Genomic DNA, 24,504 nt, shown 5'->3' on the forward strand with positions numbered 1-24,504 from the left:
CTCGGGGCCAGATGCGGCCCACAGCAAGTCTCTTTCCAGCCCGCAACCAACCTCTTGTCCCCTGAAAGCCTCTGGCCCACTCAACTGAACGTGACCAGAACTGTGCTCCTATTGTGTCTGGAGGATGTTCTGAGGGCCAGAGAGGTTGAATGAATGACTTATTCACTCATCTAAGTTCCATCTCCAAATTTAAATTTTATATTTAATTTTTTTACGGCCCTCCACGCCAAGCCAGATGTGGCCCTCTGGCCGAAAAGTTTGGAGACCCCTGATTTAGATCATAATCTTCTCACTCATACCTGAACACCTGGCTGTGAAGTCCTATACTGCTCAAAAGGACTGTTGCATCTGCATAACTGTTGCATCCAACAGTGAATCTTAGGCATTTGTATCTCACAGAAACACTGCAGATGGAATCATTCCATTTGCTGACCTAACCTGCAGTTGCTTTCAAGTCAATCAAACACCAACATAAGAAACCACAGCTACCCGACAGGAATCATGGCTTCCAGGATCTGGAACTGCTGCAAGGTTATGCAAGGTGAACAGGTGTTCATACACATTTTATTAACCTATGAATCAAGATAAGTGCTGTGTGTTTTATGCCCAGGAAGCAACAGGCGGTATACTTGTCAAAGAACAGGGAAAATGGCTGTTTTAAAAACATACATCTGTATGATGTAGTAGGCATCCCTATCATTTAAAGGTAATTTTAAATAGTAACTTCCTCCCCAACTATCCACCTGGAGTGAGGAAGATTCAAACACTAGACAGTGGGTCTAAATAGCAGCCTTTGCTGACAGGAGGGGAGTCAAGGCCAGAACAGAGACACAGCCAACCTCCTCAGCTGAAATCTCTAGCAGCTCATTTTTAAACATTCTCATGTGACACATCTGTCACTCTTAAGCAGAGTTGGGGAGCAGAGCTGCAAGGAAATAAATGCACACCTGAGAAGTCCAGTTTTGCCTTTAAGAGCATTTTATTGCCTAATATTCAAATATTGCAGGTTCACATTTCATCTCAAGAGTCTCATTGCGCAGGTTGGGTCACACACATTTTCTCCTCTCCAGGAAAGATGTTCAATGGATGTATCCATACACTTATGGAAGAGACTATTCCATTTGTATCTTTAAAAAGGAGACATTAACAAGGATGGAAGAAGGTATATACAAAAATATATTGTTTAGAAGTTTAAATAAAAACAAGACCTTTGTTATATAAAAAGGCACCCATAGTACGAATTTCAGAAGGGTAGCCCTCTTAGTTTGCAGCCACACAAATGGTAAGAGGCCCTCTTGTAGACCAGTATGTCATTTCCCACAGTAGTCGGCCAGCAAGGCTGGATGACAGCAGCCACCAGTGAAGTTAGTCCTCAGCACCTGACACTCAGAGGTAGACTGCTTTTAAATATGTGGGTTTCAGTAGCCATCATGTGTAACAGCTCCACCCTCCATAAGTTTGTCTTAGTCTTTACAGCCATCAGCAGCAACTTGGGATAGCAGATTTATAAACATAAACATTACGCAATGTCATCTCATCTTCCCCGAATCTATAGCCTAGCAGCTTCATTGGATAGCCCCTAATGTTCTGGCATCTGCAACAAGAGAGGAAAAGGATCTTTGCCCCATCGCCACAGATGCAAGTTTCAGGATGCTGAAGAGCTATGATGGGGTCAGTGGATCACAAGCTGTACAGCCTGGTTCACTTCCATTGCATCAGAGATAGCAGTATGTTCCTTTACTATCAAGCATCCTTATGCCTCAAACATGGCACTTTAAGAGTTTCACGAACTGTCATCTTCACTAACACAGCTACCCCTCTGAAATTCAAGATCATTCTTAGGCACTGGTGAGAAAGGTCAGCTTCTGTAGGACATGGGAAGTTCTGCAGTCTTTAGCAGCCACACAGAATTCTAAGTAGGTGGAACTCTTAACTCAGAAGCCTGCATACTTACACCCACATGTCAAGACATTTCACATACCTGCAACCAAAGCATGGATTTACAGCACAATTCTATGAACATTTACACACAAGTCTGTCCAATTTTGTTCTAGGCACACTTACCTAGGAATATGCTCTGTTAGAGTCTCAAATCATAGAAGCCTTTCTTCTAGCTAGTTAAAGCCACTGCCACTTTTGGAATGCTACTTTTAAAATTGACACAGTTTTCAAAAATACTGGTCCCTAGATCTTTGCAAATTTGATCAGAGTGTCCCTTGACTCACTGTAAACATTTATATATGCCCAACTTTAAGTTTGCTTTGGCATGAGGAAAAACACATGGTCCCTTGGTAAGTTGTGCAAAAGCAGACAGATGCACCAAGACCTTGAAAGGAAAAAAGTGAAGGGAGGAATGCATCTCAAAGCCCTTTTCAACCTCAATTTAAGCTGCCACCATCATTTTCTCAAAATCCAAAACCTCAACTAGCAGACATGCCCAGCTGCTAACTCAATTACAACTCTGGCATAATCAAATCCCAGTGTGACATATTCCAAAAAGTTAGACTATCAGAATCTTAAATTCTTTTCCACCACACTTGGTAAGACAGCATCAGCCAGAAGACCACTTTTGATAAAAGGTAGCATGTACCATTTTGTCAGCACAGAAGTGCATGCTTGTAAATCAGGCCAGCTAGTGGACTCAGTTTAAGCCAAACCATGGTTCAAGACACCTTTACAGCTGTGGTACAAAAACCCCACCCTTAATCAGATTCTAAAAACCTTTCAAAATTAAGTGCTATTGGAGAAGTTTTGTAATCGTATGGGCATTTTACCACCTACAAAATCAAATGCACAAGCTAACATATGAAATCTGATGCAGATTCCAAAGCCCAATAAAGGTGTTAAGCTTCTAGTCCTCTGTGTTGTGAGGATACAGAGAAAACAGATACCTGGATACGTTACCAAACCAATTTTGAGCAAGTGATGCTTCTGATCCACATTCTCATCCTATGACTCCATGCAAAGAAAGTGTCCCTCAAAAAGCACCAAATATACAAGCAAAGCCAAAATGAAACACCCCTGCACAGATATGCAACTTGGCAACTCCTTGCTTTCAGGTTTTTTTCAGCAAAACACATCAATGGAGTTTCTTTGCAACACCAAAGTTTAAACAAGGCTCTGTTCCCAGGAGAGAGCATGATGAGTGAGTGTACACTATGATCTCACCCATCAAAGACAGAAGGCAACACGGTGCAGAATTTGCATCTCAGCTTTTGTTAAGAAGAAACCTAGACATGCAAGTTTCTAGTCCTTAAGGAAATGTGAAAATATTTGTTGGCAGGTGGGGGGGGAATAATGCCTGCCAAGATATTTAAAGCTGAAAAGGAGACAGTAGAGGATTTCCTGTAGTCAGGTCTCTCTGCCATAGCACCTTCCTCTTTCCAAGGAGAAGCTGTATTTGTATATACCAAGCAAATATGGCAGAGAATTCAGCCTTAGGCTACTGAAGATAGTATTGTCAATAAAAAGATTCCACTAGATACCAGTAGCTAAGGCTATGAATTTCCAGTAGTCCAGGATGGAATGGAATTTGAAGAGGGTTATTGGTAGAGAAATATTTAATGGTCTGGCAGAGCTCCTCATTGGTTTCCTTGTCTTGCAAAGCCAGACCAAGTTATATAAGAGTTTATTTTTTTTTTTACTGTGAGGTACACAGTTTCCCCAAGTTGATCAGCAGGCCCTGGATCAGAGTCCACACAGCCCTGAAATCAGCCCAAGGGGTCTTAAGGACCAACTAGACTCACATACTAAAAACCTCAACATTTTTATTTTCATTACTGTTAAAAAACCTTGAACACCTTTATTAGCCATCTCTGCTTGGGAAATAAAATAAATGATTCCTTTAAAAACAAGTTACAAATACACAGATACTGAAGTACGACTGGCAACAGAGGTGGGAGCTGTACAGGAGCCGAAGAAAGGGAAACCGATTCTCCAAGCTCACTGATCCTCCTCTTCTCGATAGTAGTAGTACTCTGTTGAGTTTCCATCCTGATTGTGGGCTGCGTTTGCCACCTCGCTGGGGTTGCCCATGGGGCAGTACTTGGGGTCATAAATCTGGCGGCCTAAGCCAAAGACCTGCCCGCTTTGGTTGGCTCCCTGGGTGTAGCCCATCTGGAGTGACATGGAGCTGTCATCGCATTTATCAGTGCCCAGCTTTGAGTCATAGATGTGTCGCCGGGTGCCTGGAGCTGTCATGCCCACCTGATAGGATAAGAACAGAAGACTGAGTGGGTCAATCTAGTCCAGCATCCCATTTCTTTAACAGTTGCTGGGCAACAGTTTCCAAGAAGTCCACAAGCAGGACAAAAGCATCTTCTCTGCCCATTTTTAAAAGGAGGTAAGGTGTCCCTAAGCATGGAAGATTCATCCAGCTGGCATGGCTAACAGCCACTTATAAGCCTCCGTAAGAGCCCAGCTCAATCAGACTAAGGATTTATATAGTTCAGCATCCCAAAATGTTACAGTGTTCCAAATACAGAGAGAAATCCGCCCACATTCAGCATTTGTCTCTACAGACAAGTGTGGGAAGAGCAGGCGGAGGGGGGAACAAAGTTAGCATGTATGTTCTACAGAGAAATCCCTCATGCAGTTTCTCTATATGAGAGCAAACAAGGCTTTGGGGGCTTGGATCTGAGTCAAGGAGACAGAGGGATTTTTTGTAGTTTTGGGTTCTGTTCTGGTCTGCTAGAGCAGTGGTGTCCAAAGTTTTTGGCAGGAGGGCCACATCATCTCTGACACTGTGTCGGGGGCTGGGGAAAAAGAATTAACTTACACTTAAAATTTGAATACATTTACATAAGTATACATAAATGAATATATTAAAGATTTATATATTAAAGATATTATTAAAGATTATACATATATTAAAGATTCATAACTTATATGAATGAATGAATGAAGGTCTTGCAATAGCTCAAGGCCTATAAAAGGCCTTGCACAAAGCAAGGTTGGCCTTTCCTTTGCTGCTGCTACTGCATCACAGACGTAAAACAGCAAGTAGTGGAGGAAGCCCTCATCTCACAGCTCACACGAGAGGTCAAACAGTTGCCCTCGTGCCGAGAGCAGTTGCATCTGGCCAGTGTGGGCTCCAACAAATCTCCGGAGGGCCAGAGGCTCATTGGAGACTGGAGGCTCCCTGAGGGCCGCATTGAGAGTCCTCGAGGGCCGCAAGTGGCCCCAAGGCCGGGGTTTGGGCATCCCTGTGCTAGAGAAACCCTCTGAACCAGTTTCTGGGTTCAGGTGAACCTTCAAGGTGCCTAGCCCCCTCTCACCAACAATCAGTTGCAGACTATGTTCTCCATTAACAGAAATTCACCCTCTGCTCAGAAGCTGATGCAAACACGTACCAAACATTTAGCAGTTCAACCAACAGGCCAAGTTTCTGAGAATAAGGTTTCAAAATACATATCTTGTTCTTACCTGGCTGGCACACTTGTTGGTGCCCATCTGGAGGCTGATGGTGGAATGGTCCATGGGAGGTAGGATCTGGTTCTTGGGGTCATATAAGTGTCTCCTGGTACCATATGCAGTCATTCCCGTCTGACTGGCACATTTGTTGGTGCCCATCTGAAGCAGAAGTTAACAGGTTTTAAGTTTAATGTACCATCTCTAAAGAAGGGCATCTGGGTCTTGCTCACCAAATCATATATGGCTACATAATTTGTTATGGTCCTCCCACAGCAGACAGCATGGCAGAAGTTCCATACACCCAAGTCAGCTAAGAAGGTTTCCAAAGTGCTCCTTTGATGCAAAAAGGGCACTAAATTATCTAGTCTTGGTTTCTTACTTGCATTAGAAATCCTTCACCATACAACTCTGAAGAATTTTTTTTAAAAAGGAACCAAGTGCTAGGTAAGGGTAGTAAAGTTTAGTTAGCTGATAAAACACTATGAAGAAACGAATTATGTCAGAAGGCCAGGTGCAAGGGAGGGCACCAGGATGAGGTCTCTTGTTATCTGGTGTGCTCCCTGGGGCATTTGGTGGGCCGCTGTGAGATACAGGAAGCTGGACTAGATGGGCCTATGGCCTGATCCAGTGGGGCTGTTCTTATGTTCTTATGAATTCCTGTGTAACGTTCTACCAGTTTCCAGAACATGAGTTCACCAAACCCATTCACCCTATATAATGTATAGGATTGTATCCCTAATGCAGAGCCATGAATAATGACTCAGTAGGTCAAGGAAGCTGCCAGTCAAGGAAGTCTGGTAATCACTGGCATAATGACAAACGGCAGGTGGGGGGGAGCTTTCCAAATCAGACAGCTAGGACTGCAAGTAAGCTTTCAGAAGGCATATCGGGTACAACACAGACTGAATACCTCCATACAAGCTGTTATTGGCAAGCAAGGTGCCCCTCCCTACCACATCCATGGAACCAAACTTGCCTGCAGACCAATGACACACTGGCCAGCCTTCAGCTTTGCATCATCAAAGCTTCTCTCCTGTTTCTCTGAGTACTTCACCCCAATGTCCACACCACTATCAATTCCCTTTGTCTTGGCCTATGAGGAAAAAAGACATAGAAAAGTAGGTATGCAGTACTGATCCAGTCCTCTACAGTGCACCTAGTTTCAAACTCAAAGAACTTTTGCTGCTTCTTTTATGCTTCTAGCCCTCAAGACTTCAAGGAGTCTCTGGAGAGAACAGACTGACTGACAAGGGGTTTCTCAGAAGTCCTGAAGAAGGAGTTTCCATTTCCTTAGGCCACTTCTTTGGATGCAAGTCTTCAGCCCCTGTCCACCTCCAGCCCCATCACATGCAATACAAGCTCCACTCCTCACCAATACTTGTGTAGTTCTTGGCAAGAGTTCAGTAATTTATTCCATACACTGAATTCAGGTTCTGTTGCCCCAACACCCTATTTGAAAAGTTTTCTGCAGCTGGAAACACACAGAGACCACGTTAAATTGCCCAAGAAAAGCCCTGCTTCAAATGGAAATGCAGTTGGCAGTGACTTGCAACAGTGCCTTCTATTATAGCACCTGATCTCAGAAATACACTCACTGAAGACAAGTGCTCTCTCTCTCTGCATTCCAGAGGGGAATTGAGCTTTTTGCTCTGCCAATCAAATTAAATTCCTTTGCAAAGTTCTCAATTCTTAGCGGTTTTCGTTGTGTTATCTTTTAGATTACATTTGTGCAATATCCATGACTGATTTGTTTTTAATCCCATAAGCCAGCTTCCCTGTTGGGAGAGAAAAGGTGGAAAATGTTTCATTAACCCCCACCCCCCGTTAAACCCACAGCTATAAAAAGCAGGACCTTTTTGCCAATCATCCCCAAAGCTTTGGGGTGGTCTTTTGGAAGAACTCTGCTAACAGTTACAAAACCAACCCGTGACCTTATGCCAGCGGTTTTCAAACTCTCAGGGAGAGTTTGAGCTACTCTAAGTTCTTGTGGGGGCGGGGGGAGGCAGCAGGGTGATCCCCAGGATGGAGCTGCTCAGGGAGACTGCAGGGGCCTGAGTCCACTTACCTGAGCCTCCTGGGGGTGCAGGGAGCCCCGCGCTCTACTTCCGCTTTAGTCGAGGCGGGGCGCGATCGCTCCACTCTCACTTTCAAAGCTGCGGGGAGCCCTGCAGAAGGTTGTGCAGAGCTCCCCGTACCCCCGGGAGGCTGCAGGTGGCTCGGGTAAGTGAATTCAAGCCCCTGCAGCCCTCCTGAGCAGTACAATCCCGGGGAACACACCACTGCCTCCTCCCTGCCTCCAGGCTGCCCCCACCCCTTAAGGGGAAACAGGCCAGGGCCCACAGGCTGGCCCCAGTTTGAAAAGCCCTGCCTTGTGCCAAGTTTATGACCAAGAAAAGGCACACAGTGAGGGCAATCTGGTCAATATACTCATTCTCTCACTCACCATGCCTGCCAGAGCCAGCAGTGACACCTGCACCTGTGTCATATTCCCACTCTCATAGAGATCATTGGCCTCAAAGAGGTCAACAGGCTTCAAGCCATAGCTGATCATGGCCTTGATGAAATTGGAGAGGTTTTCCAGCTGATGAAGGAAAAGAGACACCATTTGCACAGTGCCTTAGCTCTTATCTTAAGTACTTGTAAACAGACACACAAACTTGCCTGGTTCTCCCCTACCTCCACCACCCTTTCTAGCTTCTTTTTCCTTTGGGTCAAAATTTAGATTGTAAGTTCCTTTGGGCAGGGACCTGTTTTTTCACTCAAAGTTCCACGTACAGTCATACCTCATATAAGGCAGATTCATTACAGTGCTCTGTCCTGCTGCAGCTGACAGCTTTCTAGCCATTGTTAATCTAACAATGTATTCTTTAACTCTGTTTTGCACAGCACTCAATTTTCTGGAACAGATCCCCTGCATCTCGAGGTATGCTTGAACATAGACTATACACGAATATGCACAAGGGTACACCACCACCATCTCTGCACATCATTAGGGATACCTCCCTTCCCAACTATTACAGGTATAACCAGCTCAAGAGCTTTTACCACTTTTGCTGGCTTTTTAAAGTCAGAGGTGCTCCTCCCCTGCCTCAGGCTTTCTTCCCCTGCATCCTTTCCCCTCCCTTCTGGGTCAAGTTTCAGACTGTAATCAGCTGAGGGCAGGGACCTGTCCTCTCACTATTGTCAAGCACTATGTACATGGGTGGTTCTGAACTAAATCAGGACATACCTGATGCCAGTTGAGAGCAGAATGGTTGATTTTCTTTACTGATCCTGGTTGCAGTATATTTATAAGCCTAGAGATCAAGAAAAAAGGAGATTCAGCTCAATTTTTGTGCCACTGTAAAGCCCACTCACTAGGGGAGGTATGCAGAGGAGCAGAACCTGGTGAATTCTTCCAAGTTCTGCTCTCACATTTGGGCACAGAAGCAGTTTGCTGGCTCAGACCACAAATTAATCAATGCAATTACCAATGGCTCAGAGGTTCACACAGCGGGAACTGAAGGCAATAGCTCCTCCCCTTCACTACTGGCCTCCCTAAGTTCAGTGGTAGACTGCCTCTGATCATGGAGTTCTTATCTACATATCACCAAAAGCCACTGAAAGATCTCACTGCCTCCTCTATGGAATCTGTTCATCCCTGTTGTGAAGTAACCTGAAATAGCAAATCCCCCAAATTAACAATACATTATGCACTGGCTGTATGCCTCTGAACATGAGTTGCCAAGGAACAACAGGAGGGGACTACTGCCTCTGGAAAATCCACAAGCAGGCTATGGAGGCCACTACAGAAAAAGAATGCTAAACTAGTGAGAATTCCAGAGCGATCTGTGATAGTTAAGTGGCACCTCCATGTTTAAGCACAGTCTACCCTGAATACCAGAAGTAGTGGGACAAACAAGGGATGGATCACCACCCACAAGTTCTACTGATATACTTCCTGGAGACAACTGTTGGTCATTGTGATAAACAGGATGCTGGAATAGATGAACCTTTGCTCTGACCTAACAAGGCTCTTATCACACTTTTTTCTGTCCCAACTCTACCAGCATTGGTAGTCATTGAATGTAGGGAGCCTTCAGTGTGGTTGGATATGTGGCATCCCCTTTACTCAAGCTCAGCGGGTTTGGATGAGGGATAACCAAGGTCCTCCACACACACTGCCTTTGGTTCCAGCACAGCAAGGCATGTAAATGCAATCTCTAAAGTTAGACTTGGAGGAACTTGGGGGTTCCATTTAGCTAGCCTGGCCAATACATTTACAGACATGCAATCTTTTGTTGGTAATCTATAAAACCTCTTTTCCCTTTGCCACCCAGTCTAAACAAATCAACCCCCTTCTTGCAAGATATGACACTTCAGAAGTCATTTGGGATAAATGGCAAAAGTAGCAACTTCAGGTGTGGGTCCCTGGCCAGCCAACTCACTCGCAGAGGATGACGCCATTCTTTAACCCCTTCTGGAAGTCGGGACCGATCTCCCTTCCGGTGATGCTCTCGATCCATACCCGCAACTCCGCTTCCTTCTGAGGGTCATACTTCTGGGCAAGCTGATGGGGTGGAGAATACAAAGAGAAATGTCAAGACAATGTCAATGTCAAGAAATTATTTCCTTCAAAACTGTCTAAGACATCCAATTTGCTCCTCCTCAAGGCTTCCAGCCAAGATTTGAACTAATCGTGAACTATGGGGGAAGTCACCTAAAAAGAGCTTCCAGGAGCCAGTCCATTGATCCAGCTAGCCCAGTGTTTTTTGCCCAAGGCCCCAGAGAGCCACTGGATCCGGAGAAATGACTTACCATCACAGGCTGCTACCCAAGACAGTATTAAATAGGCTGTTGAAGCTGGGACCTTCGGCATGCAAAGTGCATGTTCCACCACTGATGCTTCCCATGAGAGCTGTCTCCTGTCAAGCAAATCCCTTGATCAAGCTATCCCATTACTATGTACACTGACTGGCAGCACCAGCCATCTACCAGAGAGGTACCTTTCCTAGTCCTGCCACCAGGTAGCCCTTCAAACAACAAGACCAATAGACCTATTACAACAGGTAGTTTTACAAGCTTCTCTTATTTTCCACCCCTCTTAGTCTTCCCTGACCTGGGACACAATACCAATGATGGCTTCCCTTCCAGGGAGACAAAAGTCTAAGGAGTCCTGATCAGAAATGCAGCAGTGGCAAAGATTACACCTCCTGCTCCCACCCCATGGTCCCAACCCCCCCACCCCCCCCCCCCGCCACATGGCTGGTATTCACATCAGAATCACACAAGCATGTAATAAGCACATCAGGACTCCAGGACCGCAAGGCGGCCTTGACATAGTCCGCACAGGTCTTTTTTTTATGACAGAAAAGAATAATCGCCTCCCCAATTTCTCCACTTAGCTCCTGCGCAATCCCCTGGAAGAATAGGGCTGGTAAATGCTGCAACAGGCTAACAGGTTTCGCCCTCCTTCAGCTGGTTACCGCTGACATTGCAAACACATCCGGGGTGTGTTCAAGTCTTGCCTGGACACACCCAGTCCTCTCTCCTTCTTCACTTGGAATTTCTGCTTGGCAAAGTTACATAATGCCTGCTTTGGTAAAGACGCAAGATCTTTGTTGCAGAAAGGGAGAGGCACTGATTTTTGTAGGAGAAGGAGATTTGGGGGAGACTGGGGGGGAGGAGAAAAAAAGAGCTGCTGAAGGAAAATGGGCACTGCAAGGGAGAAAGTTAAGAATCCAATTGAAAAGAACTGAGAAAGAGAGGATGAAAGGCAGCTAATTCTACTCCAGTCACCAACAGTATTATTATTTTAATTAACACCTGTTACAGAGGGTGCAGTTCATTGTATTTGAAATTAACAGTTTAAATTCATCTAGAAAATTACTACAAGAACTTTGCTTAAATAGCAATTATCACTGGCCCAATTGTGCATCCGCCCCTCCTCTTCCACACTGCACCAACGCCAGGGCTATTGCAGCAACTCTGGATCAGATATTTGATACTCATACCTGTCCAAACAGAGTCAGTTTCCTAGCCAACTCAAATTGGCATCACTAGCCTGGCCCAGGACAAGGCATGCTGGGCAAAATGAGATGAAGAGATATTGCAGAGCTTAGAAATGTATGCCGAGGGTCAAGTCTTAAGATCCCCTACTGATCAACTTCTTCAGTCACAAATATACACAGGGGAAAGAAAAATACCAATTCTCCCAGGGATGCAAGCACTCACTTGCCTGGTCACCAGGGATGAGTTCAAAGTCAGTCCTAGGGGACCAGCCAACAAAAAGACCAGCTTTCTGCACAATCCTATCCTTACTAGAAGTCACTGCAGCCAGAAGCTTTTACTCCCACATAAGTATACATCAGATTGAAGCCACAGAAGACTGAACTTGCATTCGCTTATAAATAGGGTAAGGCACTCTTGTGGTTTTTGCTGCAGATAATTATCACTAATGTTCAAAGCAAGCAACTATTTCAGCCACATGTCAAGAGTAATCCTGCTCACGGTAGATTACTGCCATTACATTTTCATACCTGCCCCTTTTCCCAAGAAGTTTCCTCTCTTCTTACCTCTTCTCTTCACCTGGTTTGTGTGAGACAGCAGCTCCATAAGCTCACATAATGAAGGTGAGCTTCATAACTAAGGGGTGATCGGAATCAGGGTCTTGTGAGTTGTAGTCCAACACTAACCACTATAACCATGCTACCCCTCTAAAGAGTTGCTTACATCCCCCCGTGCCACAGCAGCATTAATGTAGAAGTTGTAGAGTGAACATATGAAGTTGCTTTCCCCAGATTTACAGCAACTGAAAGCAGCTCTCCAAGGTTTTCCAACAGAGATTTTTCTTCACCCTTTCTTGATTTTGCCTGGTACCTTCCCTCAGCAAAGCAGGTACTCTACAACATTATAATCTCTCCTTTGTGAGAATTACGTCCCCATTAAAATATACACAAGTATAAAGCAAAAGCAGCAATACCTTGCACATTCATCTGGTTAGGAACCAGAGTATGATTAAAATAAAATAAAAGTGTATGAATGTCAAAGCATAGCCTTATTCCCATGGAAATTTATTTTGGTCAGCAAAAAAACATAGCTACATAACACATGCATTTGCATGTGAAACTTAAGCAAATAGAAATAAAACAAAAGCAAAACATAAGAATGTGGACAAACTTTGTGGAAGGTTGGATGAAATCAGATGAAAGAAGAAAGCATGTGGACAAAATTTGAGGTGTGGTTATGTGAAAACAGTTGAAAGAGAAAAAGATGAAAGTCAAAGCATTGCTGTAGACGCAACATTGGGACTGTCCACACGTTTTACATAAGTGCACTATCACCATTGCTTATATTTGCATCTGGTTATTCACATACAAGGGACATGCGATGTGGGGGTGGCAGGTAAGGCAGAACCACCCTACTGTAGTCCACAGAACTCCTCTGGGACTATGCATGCACTCCACCTGCTTTCTGAATCAGAACGCAGGTGGACCAAGTGCACAGTCACAGAAGAGGCTGTAGTTGTTTTCCATGGACTACAGAAGGGTGGTCCTGCCTCACCTATCACCCCATACAACATGTCCTTGTTATACGTATTCCATGCAGGTCAATCTGATTTGTAACTATAAACCCAGATGGGTACACACTTCTGTGAGAACAACTAAGTAAGGCATAACATGTGAACAGTGCACGCAACTTGATCCTTACTCCAACAGCCTACAAAAACATTGGGTCCAACTTCCAGACATCCCAAGTTAAGGACTGGTGCTTTTGTACAGGCTTCAGTAGCCCACAGCTGACAAGAGCCAGTTGTTTCAACCTGCATCTACTCCGACTTGCAGGGAAATGTCCAGAATGGAACCAGGATGCAAGCTGAGGACATTTCCCCTGCAATATGACATCAACACATATTGTGTAATGACCTATTTCATCATACAGTCAATAGGACAATTTTTTTTCTGCAGCACCTAATATCTGAATTTTCTTCTCTGTAGACCAGTGTTCTTCAACAGACCACAATGGGGTTGTGAAGCCTCAGTTGTGGGGTCATGACAACATACAAGAATGAAAAAGGTTGAACTGGACTACAGCACCACCAGGTTAAATTGAGAGGCATCTCATGTACCCCTTCAGGTGCTAGGAGACTGTGGGTGCAATCCTACCCTGCGCTGGAACAGGCAAGCCACGAGGCTTGCGCTGTATCCAGTGCAGGATAGGGGCCCAAGGCGACTCAGCCAGAGGCAAGGGAAAACTTTTCCCCTTACCTCCAGGTAAGACTCTTTTCTCCTATGGGTCTCCTCAGACTTGCGCCACCTCCTGAAGTGGCGCAAGTCCAAGCGGAGCAGCTTCAAGCAAGCTCCCCGGGAAGAGGGACTGGGATCCAGCATAAGCGCTGAATCCCAGCCCCGCCTCTCCCTCCCCTGCTCAGGAACACTTCCCTCCCGCCGCCGCCTCCTCCCCACCCACCCCAGAGGCTTGCATAAGCCCAGTTGGGCCAACACAATCCTCAGTGAGGAAGCCAGCGCAGAGGTTTATGTCAGCCTCCGCAGGCCAGCGCTCCTTTAAGTGCCAGCATGGCTTCCTCCCGAGGAGGCACAAGTGTGCCTTATGCTGGCAAAAGTCCCTTGCACCGGCCCATGGGTGCCCTTGCACCCCGTATCTCAGTCCTGCTCAGGTTCTCAGCAATTGTGCTAAAACAGCTTTCACTAGTGCCAGGCTTCATAGAAAACTTTTCTGCTCTTTCTAATAAGAATATTTGGCAACAATGACCAGTGCTGGGAGGGCATAATGGGGGATAGGGAGTGGATGGCAACAGGGGCAAGAGTGGGTACACAGGGTCCCATAAGAGGCGAGAGAATTGACGGTCCCCAATCTCATACTTTTTGCTTAGGTTGTGGCATGAAAAGGTTGAAGACCACTGCTCTAGACTAAAATTTCAACAAGCTAAAATAAAGGCTGAATCAACATCTCCATTTTCTGTCTGGTAACAGCTACCCATATTGTGGCTGCTAGATTAAAAACAACAAATGAAAATTTGGTTCCAAACCGCCAAAGATATTGTAGAACTGTTCCAAGAAGAGTCCAATGGAGAAAATTGCAGAAACTTTGAAATATTTAACACAACACTGAGCCTGCATTTGGGAATGCCACCCACCTGAACCTTTTAACAGAGGACACTTGCTAGAACTTTATGACACACGATTCAGAAGTGCCAAGTCATAAAGATGGAACTAGAGAGACAGCATTACCAGGCCAGGGTGTTGAATCAGCTCTTGGCTCTGCCACAGACTCTCTTGAATGTCCCTGGGCAACTCTCATTTTCTTTCAGCCTCCGACGCCCTTAGGCAGCTGCTCCGCTTCTCAGTAGACCGTTTACAGGATAATTAAATGGCGCCACCCAGCATGTGATGCTTTTTTGGCACAAATTGGGTACAGTTATGATTAAAGGACAACACCAGCTGGCCCGGTGCACATTATGAGAGGCCTTGCAAATTGCCATCTGCAGCCTCGCAGGCAGGAAGTATTGTGTGTGAAGTCAACTGACATGCATTCCCTTCCCAAGGCACTTTGGGGATTGCAGAAAAATAGGCTGAGGTATGGCCCATTCAGCACTTTTGTTCCCATTGCTGTAGGACAAGTTGAGTGCTGTGGCCCTTGTGAAAGGGAGAGTGTAGGCACAGTGTTAGGTCGGGGCTGTTGGCATCACCCAAGTGTGAAGACATGATGCAGAGTGAGGTTACCTTCCCACAGGGGGTGGTCTTCATTCTATTGTTGGTGGAAGGAATCAAGTGTCCAAACTGATGGTCCTTGCTGACATTTGAACCTAGGTGGGAACAAGGCTCTGCAGAACAGAAGATTTCCTGTAGTAGTGTGTAAGCTTTGCAGAGAAGGGGGCACACTGTATGCTTTTCCAACAGCTTTGAGGAACGTTCCTGCTGCCAGGCTGGCTCGCCATAGAGCCAATGAGGCTCCCTGGTTTTCCAAGGAGTTGTGGGCAATGGCACAATTTGGCTGACATCCTGACAGTAGCCAAGAACTCACAAGTCCAATTGGATCAGAGATCATATTAGAGTGCCCTTTGCGGAAGTGATAGCAGCAAGGGTAGCTTTTTATCTTCTGCCCCCATTGACTCAGCAGGTAGCTGTCCAGTTGAGCTTTTCCAAGTTGCCTAGGGCTCATACCACATGGGTTCCCAGAGGAACAAAGGGCAACAGCTCAATTGCTTGCTAGACCAGTTTGCTAGACACTTCAGAGGTTAAAAAAAAAAATCACTCACATCCATCATGACTTGGACTCCACACTGACAGTGTCAGGGTTCTGTCTGCCCCAGGGTCTGAAAGGGGGAGTGCATCTGTTGGTCCTGCTGGACTTTTCAGTGACTTTCAACACCACCATCAACCAGGATGTCGTTCTGGGTCAGCTGCCTAGGACGAGACTAGGCAGTACTGCTTTGCAGTACTTCTGGTCCTTTCTGGCAGACACCCACCTCTTTCTCTGTCATCTAAACCCAGGGAGGAGATCAATTTTGCAGCACTGCCTGGAGGCAACATGGGAACTGCATAAGTAGAAACTAAATCCTGATAAAGCAAAGATCCTTCTGGTTTGGAGACCTATGACCCAAGTGCTGGATGGTAAGCTGGTCCCAATGAGGTTGCAATCTCTCAGCAAGAGCAGGTTTGCAGCTGGTGGGGAGGGTTCTGGATACCCCACTGATCTCTAGATGGTTAGCCGAGGCTGGTGCACCAACAGCATCTGTACTCAGTTGGTCAGAATTGACCATGTTGGTCCACATGCTGACACCAAAACTTGGCTACTGTAACACACTACCTGGGACTGCCCTTGAACACTGTCTGGAAACTACAATTATTGCAGAATGCAACAGCCCCTGCAGACTCAGGAGCTCAGACCGCTATCAGACTGCTGGACCTACAGCTGCACTGCCTACCAGTGTTTCCAGATATATTTTAAGGTGCTGGCTTTGATAATCCAACCCATAAACGACTTTAGAATGGTGTGTCTGAGGAACCCTCTCCTCCCACAAGCTCATCAGTGGAATGAGCTGGAATGAATCACCTTGGAGAGCCACCCTGGAATGAAGCCAGGATCACGATGACAAGGAGTAGGGCCTTCTCCAAAGTAAGAATGATGCCCTCCCTTGTGGCCTTCCAATAGGAGCCAAAACCCTTTTCAGTTGGCCGTCCTACCTTTCTTTCAGTATAGATACTGTAGCACAGCCATTTTCAACCTCTCTCAGCTCAAGGCACACCGACAAGGCACTAAAATTGTCATGGCGCACTACTTGTTTTTTACTTACATTAAATCACTACATTACAATTAATAGTTGATATAATCAATACAATCATATTATTACAAGACAAAGAAACACACAAGAAGCTTGGAGAGGAAAGGATATGTAATTGTGAAAAGGATGAAAAATGTTATTCAAGTGTTATGCGAGAAAGTGCTGGCAAAGAGGTCAGATTGAGCACATAGGAGAGCTGTGGGGTGAGGGGCAATGAAGAGACATGAGTGAAACAACTACAGGATTCAGCTGGAGTGGGGGGAAGAGAGAACTTGAAGCAAGTGATTCTGAACCTTTGGAAGGTGCAGAGGAGTGAAGGGAAGGACAGTAAGAGAGGTGCTGACTGCAATTATGAGATTTGGGGGGCAAGTGCCTGTGGGAGGGAGCGGGGTGGGGAGAAGTACAGATTGCCTGCTCCTATATTTAAGGGGGGAAAAAGTGTGACCAAAAGCCCAATCCTAGGCATGTCTACTCAGAAGTAAGCCCCATTATAGTCAATGGGGCTTACTCCCAGGTAAGTATGGAGAGAAATGGAGCCCAATGCCCTTCCCCTAAAAGGCAATGCAGGGAGGGTCGCTTTGGGAAGTTGCAGGCAAACTGTGCTAAAGAAAAGGAACTATCCAGGACCCTTTGAGCCAGCCAGTTCTTAGGCTGGTGGTCTCAGCAGACTCCCTTGCTTCATACCTGCTTGCCTGCTCCTGACTCCCTCCTTCTCACTCCACCCGCCTGGGACCTTCTCCAAGCTTTTCTGGTCGCCCAATCAGCACGCAGAGGAGGCAAGGACTTAATACCCAATCCTAGGCGTGTCTACTCAGAAGTAAGCCCCATAATAGTCAATGGGGCTTACTCCCAGGTAAATCAGGATCGGGTTGCAGCCTTTGTCTGGCTCAGGAGCAGGAGCAAGCGACAGCAGGAGGTGCAAAGCAGCTGTGACCAGCCCACTCACTGGCTGGCTGCCTGCTCCTTTTCCTTCTGCTGCACGTAAGGCTCAAAGTCTGCTCTGATCTCGAGGCACACCTGAGGCAGCCTCATGGCACACCAGTGTGACACGGCACAGCGGTTGAAAAACGCTGCTGCAGCAGGTTATGCTTTTTGGCAATGTGTTTTTGAGACTAATCTGGCTTCTGTTTCCAACCTTTATACTGTATGTTAGTGAACACTGTAAACCACTCTGGTTGTCCTGTTACTGGGGGGGGGAAGGGAACAAACAAACAGAGAAGCAGAAGAGTCAGATATGCAACAGTCTGGTCAATAAGTGACCAGACAGCAAAGCTGTTTGTACAGCTAAAAAAGCTGCACATACACCCTATGCAGTACAGAGGACAAAGGGCCCAATCCTATCAAACTTTCCAGTACTGATGCAGTTGTAATGCAGCTCCGATGTAGGAGGACATTTCCTTACCTTGAAGGGGCCTCTGTGACTGCCTCCCCACCTCAGGATGCAGTGCATGCGCTCTTGGCTGGAAAGAGTGCTGGAAAGCTGGATAGGATTGGTACAGGCTCATCAGCAGAACTGTAATTAAAATAACTGAAACTGTGGTGCAGTGGTTAGAGAGAGTGCGAACACCCAGGTTCAAAGCTCTACTCGGCCAAAGGGCTTGCTGGATAACCTTGGCCAGTAACCACTTCTCAAACCAACCCTACCTCAGTGTGATTGCAAGGATAGAAAAAGATCACTCATGGTGGAAGGGTAAGACAGAGTGCAAATAATTAGATTTTTTGTAAAAATAGCATCTCATCCTTTTGTTGAAAAAATCTAAGTAGCTAATCAAACTAAAATGGAACACATGTGCCAGCAACAGAAGCCCCTACTATGTCCATCACAGCAAGAGGTAAGAGTGAAGACTTCTGGAACCATAAGTTAAAACCATAAGTTCACCTGGTGACAAGAGACTACATCATAATGGAGCTAGAAAAGCTAGGCCTGGAAAGGAGATTCTACTACACTGGAAATGCACCTGCCATCATTGCATCTTGTGCCCACCTACCATGCAGGGTCACATCAAGGGTACATGGAGCAGATAGTTGATCCAAGCACTCAGGAGGAACACCAAGGACACAGGACCCAAGTCATAATTACTCATTCATATACTGTCCATCCAATACTAGATGCAAGCAGCCCACAAATTAAGATTACTCCAGTTCCCCGCCCCTTTGATTCACCTTCCCCAAGGAGGAAGAATGATGCAAGTAACAGTAGCAAAGAAAAACCTACATCCCAGAAGTCCACCCACTCTGTTTGACTTTCCATTGTGTTTTTGGAGACAGCTTAGAAGGCCATTAGAAAAGTGGATGACCAGTCACTGAGCTTGAGTTTCATTAGCTAAACCAAGCCTCCCTGTTCAAGACACTCTACCTCTGAACATCAGTTGCTGGAGACAGACAGCAAGGGAGGGTTACTGCCTTCATATCCTACTCCTTAGAATCTACAAACATTTGGCTGGCTCATTGATACAAGCCAGAACTGCTCTAATCTTCCCAGCAGCAGCTAGAGTGTCCACAAGATTGCTCACAGACAAGCCAAGCCAGAGACAGCCTTTGTATTTCACAACTGGCTACCCGTCCAAGAAGGGTTCCTTTTGCCATTACACAACTAAATTATAGAGGATAAATCTATTCTGTATAGAAGACAAAAGAAAGCTATCCAAGCAGCGGCCATCGCTGGTAGAAACTCTCTTTATCCCACGTACTGGAAATGGAAGGCCGACAGAGCCAAAAGGCAGAAGTTCAAGAGGTGCCATGTGACTCTCATTCTCCCGTTTATTTCTCTTGGGGGCTTGCCTCTTCCTTGAACTGACTTTTTGAAGAGCTGTAAGCTTCTGACTTGGCAAGCTCCATCGAGTGTGTGGGAACAGCCAGATTCCTCTACAGCAACTAGGCTATTCTATGCATATTTCATGATCTTCCTCCAAAGCTAAGTATGTTAAGTTGAGCAACTCTTAACAGCTGCAATTTAGATATTGATTAACTGATAAAAGGTTTTTTCATACCGGCAAATGCAACACAAACCTTCACCGGTACTATAAAAGTATTTATGGGACAGCTGGTTTATCTACAAAGAAAGGCAAAAGCATTTGAAGCTTACTGGTTTATGGGGATGATCAGAAAACGTGACACGGACAATTTTTTGCCTCTCATCATACTAGAAGTTTTGATCACCCAGTGACACTGATCAGAAGTTAATTTCTTCACACTACATGCAGTGAACTTGTGGAACCTACTGCCACACATGAGGGTGGTGACCACTAGCTTAGGATGGCGTAAATGTTAAATACACATGAAAGAACAAAATGATTGGCCTCTAGGGGACCACCATGTTCATAGGAAGTCTATCTGAATACCATGTTAAATTCCCAGGGTCATCTAGCAAAATCACTGACAAACAGGATGCTAAACATTTGGTACAATCCAGCAAGGCTCTTCTTGTGGAGGTCTATTACTAATTACTACAAGATCTAGATGGCACCCCCATGCAAGGGGGGCAATCTACCTCTAGCAACCAAATGCTGTGTTAACACAGGACAGAACTGTTGCTTTCTTGCAGGTTTCCCAGGGGCATCTGATCAGCCACTGAGGAAAGCAGGATGTTGCACTAGAAGAATCTTTAGTATGATCCAAGACCCTCTCATGACCTCAACAGGCACAGTTAGCATGATTGAGATGGCAACTGGAAGTTCCCCAGTCAGATCCTTCCTCTGTCATGCACTCTGCAGTAGGGCATGTTCCCAGGCTTCAGGCTTGGTGTATGTCACCAAGACACTTTTCCCCAGTAAGAGTTCCATGTAGTAGGAAAGTCATTGCACAAGGAAGTGGAATGGGATACCCGTGGAATTGGGCAAGGCCTGGTAACCTTAACTGAGATTTACAGCCTCTCTCTCATAACTACAGTGTGTGGGGGGGGAGGGACCCAGAGCTCAGAAGTTTTCCCTTTTCCTGCTTTATACAAAACATGCAAAGCAGCTTGGGCAAGATTGCAGGGTGAACACACATATTTGTGCAACAGACACACCCTCAAGACCACACCGCATCTGGACAGCCGATGAAGGCCACAGCAACATATGCACATTTAAACTTGATGTCAGGGAGTCAAACTGAACCTCAATCCAAGTTCTTAGATGCACTGAAAATCTTAAGCACAGGAAGCAGTGACCAACTCAGAATGCTTGTTGAAACACTCAGGCTTACAACTGTATGATCAATATTTTAATGTACCTGGAATGGTGTCTTATTTTTGTTTAAACTCTGCACAGTAGTGCCTCTCTCAAGTTAATAATCGTGCTCATATTAACAGGACAGAGTCACAAGCAGATGTGTTCAGTACTCTCCTGCATGAAATCTAAACTAGTTCAAAGCATCTGAACTGGTTACCAAGCTACTTTTCAACTACGTGCCAGAACCAGGGAGTTCAACAGACTGCTGAAGCCAAGCCCACTTTTTTAATGGTTCAACTCCCAGAGTCTCCTTCCACCAGACACTATTGTCAGCACTCAGGAAGAAGAGAGGCTGGTGCCAAAAATTCATACTCCATATTTTAAGAAAGAGGAAATTAAGAGTCAACAAATCCCTTTTGGGAATCAAATGAAGGGGAAAATGAAATCCCCCCCTTTTGCAAACCACAGTAGTTGGAGGCGGTTGCAAAAGACTCTCAGAACAGTGACAGAGTTTCCAAGAATGGCAACTACTGGGACTGAGCCAGGGTGTGACAACTCAAAGAGACTTGAGAGGGTGCAGGGACTGTGATGAGTCTAAGAAGCATCTCCAGGATTCTAGACACAAGGCAGAATCTAAAATGGCTGAGGACTTTCAGGAGAGCACACACAGACCAACTCAGAGGCTTGCATCTCTTTGGCAAGCCAGTTCAAAGGAAGATGCTTCTATTCCACATCTTCTAATGATAGAACTGCTGAACAGGAGAGAGACAAACACAGGGTACCAACGCTCAAGACACTGGAAAGACATTACAGCCAGTCTAGGAGGCTCACTGCCCAATCCCAGGCTATAACTGCTAATCTTTGCTAGCAAAGCAAAACACTCCACATATGCTCAGAGATACTCTTGGCTTTATCCTTTTATTACCTTTGACTGGTATGATGGATTTCTCTCCTCCCCACCCATCCTTTCAAACCAGCATACAGGTTAATGAGTATACAGTTCATTTACCATTTCCCAACACCTGTTCAGGATAGGTTACTCTCACTATAATGCTTTGCTTATTGCCACTACAGACATATACCCCACCTGTCTACAACAGAAGCTGCACTTGCCAAAAGTTGTCAGCACTCGTCCTTCCTCAGGATTTAGTTCTTTGTTTCCATGCACAGAAGTGCCCACACAATCATCAAAGCCTTATGCAGTGCAGTTCACACACCGCCCAGGTATATTTTGGAACTCTTGATAGCTAAATTGCAGGGCAATTACGGGTTATATCAAAGAGTCATGCGTTCCACTGAAATTGGTCGTAATGGGACTGAGGTTGGTTGCATTTCAATAGACTTCGTCATGACTCTTTTTCTTTTGATATTACCCAACGTTTTTCCAACTCTTATTTTAACCCTAGGGAACAAGACAGGCTCCTTGCTTTAAATTAAAAAATAATAATAAATAGAAGGTACATTTTTGGAGTGTAATAAAACAAAACAGAACAAACAGCTGTATGCAGTGTGTCATGGGAGGAGAGGGTGGGCGTTGATGCTCTCTATGAGAACTGGGCCCACTGCAAGGAAACAGCATCATTAGTAGCATTTGGGCAATTCCTACCTGCCTTCTCTCTAGTCTTAACTCATTTCTGCCCAGCCCACAGGTGTACACATTTGATCCCGGTTGCATACATACATACATACATGGAACGTTGGGAAGAAATGGTTTAAGGTCACTGGTTCTAGTCTGACGACAAGAGGGGCAACAGAGGCAATGCCTTGGTGATGGGATTGTAATTCAGTGATTCAGCCTCCTGCGTACATAAAGAAGGTACTAATTTCAATCCCTGGCAGCATCTCCAGGCAGGGATCAGAAATAGCCCCCTCCCCCCAATCCCTGGAGAGTTGCTACCTGTCAGTGTCCAGTTCTGTCTTCCTTGGTCAAACTGGATCAAAAACAGCTTCATATGTTAAGCATAGTATGAACTCATTTTCATCTGCTATATGTTGGAAGGTGCCTTAAGGTCCAGCTGATCATCTGCCCCAAAGCACTTCATGGGACTCACAGCCTATTCCCCCGCCCCATACACACAGACACTCCCCGTGTCTTTAAATGAGCTGTGGGACAGTCAGGCACTCAAGAGGTCAAACTAAGCACATCCAGGCCTAATACATGTAGGGAAGGCAACCTGGGAACCCTGTAAACATTACCTTGAGTTCTATGGAAGGAAAGCAGGTTAGAAACAACATGAAGGGAGCCAAGTCTGCCTAAAGAAGACCAAGCGCCCATCCTATGCATGTCTACTCAGAAGTAAGTCCCATCATAGTCAATGGGGCTTACTCCCAAGTAAGTGTGGACAGGACTTTAAGGCCAACACCCACAGCATACAAAGAAATCAACCCCACCACTTTATGAGCAGTATTTTCTTCAGTTAAGCAGGACTGTCCCAACATTGGACAGCCAAGGACCAAGACAGCCCATAGGACTGCCCCACACCCAACACCAACTGATTATTATTTATTTTTCACATTTTTATACCACCCTTCCTCCAAGGAGCTCAGGGCAGCGTACACAGCTGCTTCCCTCCTTTGGTCCTCATAACAACCCTGTGAGGTAGGTGATGTTGAGAGAAAGTGCCTGGCCCAAGGTCACCCAGGAAGCTTCATGGCCAAGGAGGAGTTTGAACCTGGATCTCCCAGGTCTAAGCCCACGTCTTAGGTTTTCACCACGTACTGAGAGCCACCTGGAAAGGTCCCATTCAAGAAGCGGTACAGCGAGTTAGCCAAACAGATACAGGCAAGACAGAAGAGAAACCCCCCTCTGCTGGTTTCAAGAGCCGCCTACTCTCCAATCCCCAAAGCAGCTCGGTCCACCTTTGCAAGGAAAGATGGGCAGAGAAGGCGACAGCCTCCGGCACAGCCACCGCCCCCTGGCGCTTCTCGCCCAAGCGCAGCGCCACACCTCTCCAAAAGTGCACGGAGTGCCAGCAATCCAAGGTCCCCTCCGTGCGCCCACCGAGCCGGAGAAGCACCTCCATCACGGACGTGCGGTGGGTGGGGAGGCATGCCTCACCTGCCTCCCCACTGGAGTTCTTGGAAAACCGCCGCTGCCGTGCGACGGGGTCGCAAAGCGAGTGGGTCGTGGTTGCTTGGACAGCTCGCACGGCGCGGGCGCTTTTCCAAGGACTCCAGTTGGGAGGCATGCCTCCCCACCCACCGCACGTCCCTGGCCCCCCATCGCCACTCACCCGGTTCCTGACTTCAGCCGACAAGCCGTAGCTCGGCCCCTTGTTGAACTGGTTGCTGCTCATCCTCTGCCGGGACGGGCGGTGTCCAGGAGCCGCAGCGAGACACGCACCAGCCACTCCGCCGAGAACCACCACCGCCTTCTCGCCGAAAGTTTTTGGGGCCAGGCGGGCACCGCCTCCCGCCGCTGATTGGGCGAGAGTTGAAATAGCCTTATAAGGGCAGAAAGAGCCGAATTCCTGCAGGATGGGAGTTTCCTGTGCGGGGCTTCTCCAAAGACCCCCCGCGAGGCAGCCCCCCACAACTGGGGCCAAGTGGCTTCAGCACTGCAGGCTGCCCATGCCTGTTGCCCAGTGGCAGGGCTGTGCCTGTCAAGAGCTGCCATTCAACAGATGCCCACAACAATCACCACGACATTTTTTTCCC

General features: G+C 46.3%; 1 protein-coding gene across 1 annotated transcript; it reads right to left on the reverse strand.

Annotated features, from left to right (window-relative positions):
* Positions 1-2,329: 2,329 nt before the first annotated feature.
* CNN2 (calponin 2) lies at positions 2,330-24,230 on the reverse strand. Its single transcript, XM_066635098.1, has 7 exons — positions 24,081-24,230; positions 9,840-9,961; positions 8,642-8,708; positions 7,856-7,993; positions 6,389-6,505; positions 5,425-5,571; positions 2,330-4,206 (listed from the first exon to the last, which is right to left on the reverse strand). The coding sequence occupies exons 1-7, from the start codon at positions 24,141-24,143 to the stop codon at positions 3,943-3,945; spliced, it is 918 nt and encodes a 305-aa protein (XP_066491195.1). The 5' UTR covers positions 24,144-24,230; the 3' UTR covers positions 2,330-3,942.
* Between the last annotated feature and the right edge of the window lie 274 nt (positions 24,231-24,504).

This window comes from Tiliqua scincoides, chromosome 8, assembly GCF_035046505.1.
Source record: "Tiliqua scincoides isolate rTilSci1 chromosome 8, rTilSci1.hap2, whole genome shotgun sequence".
Classification (NCBI taxonomy): domain Eukaryota; kingdom Metazoa; phylum Chordata; class Lepidosauria; order Squamata; family Scincidae; genus Tiliqua; species Tiliqua scincoides.

Excerpts from the sequence above, each read along its gene's own strand:
- CNN2 (XM_066635098.1), bottom strand. The coding sequence starts at position 24,143 with ATGAGCAGCAACCAGTTCAACAAGGGGCCGAGCTACGGCTTGTCGGCT. Across the intron at positions 6,506-7,855 it reads TGCTGGCTCTGGCAGGCATG|GCCAAGACAAAGGGAATTGA; the intron begins GTGAGTGAGAGA and ends TTTTCCTCATAG. Across the intron at positions 4,207-5,424 it reads CCAACAAGTGTGCCAGCCAG|GTGGGCATGACAGCTCCAGG; the intron begins GTAAGAACAAGA and ends TTATCCTATCAG.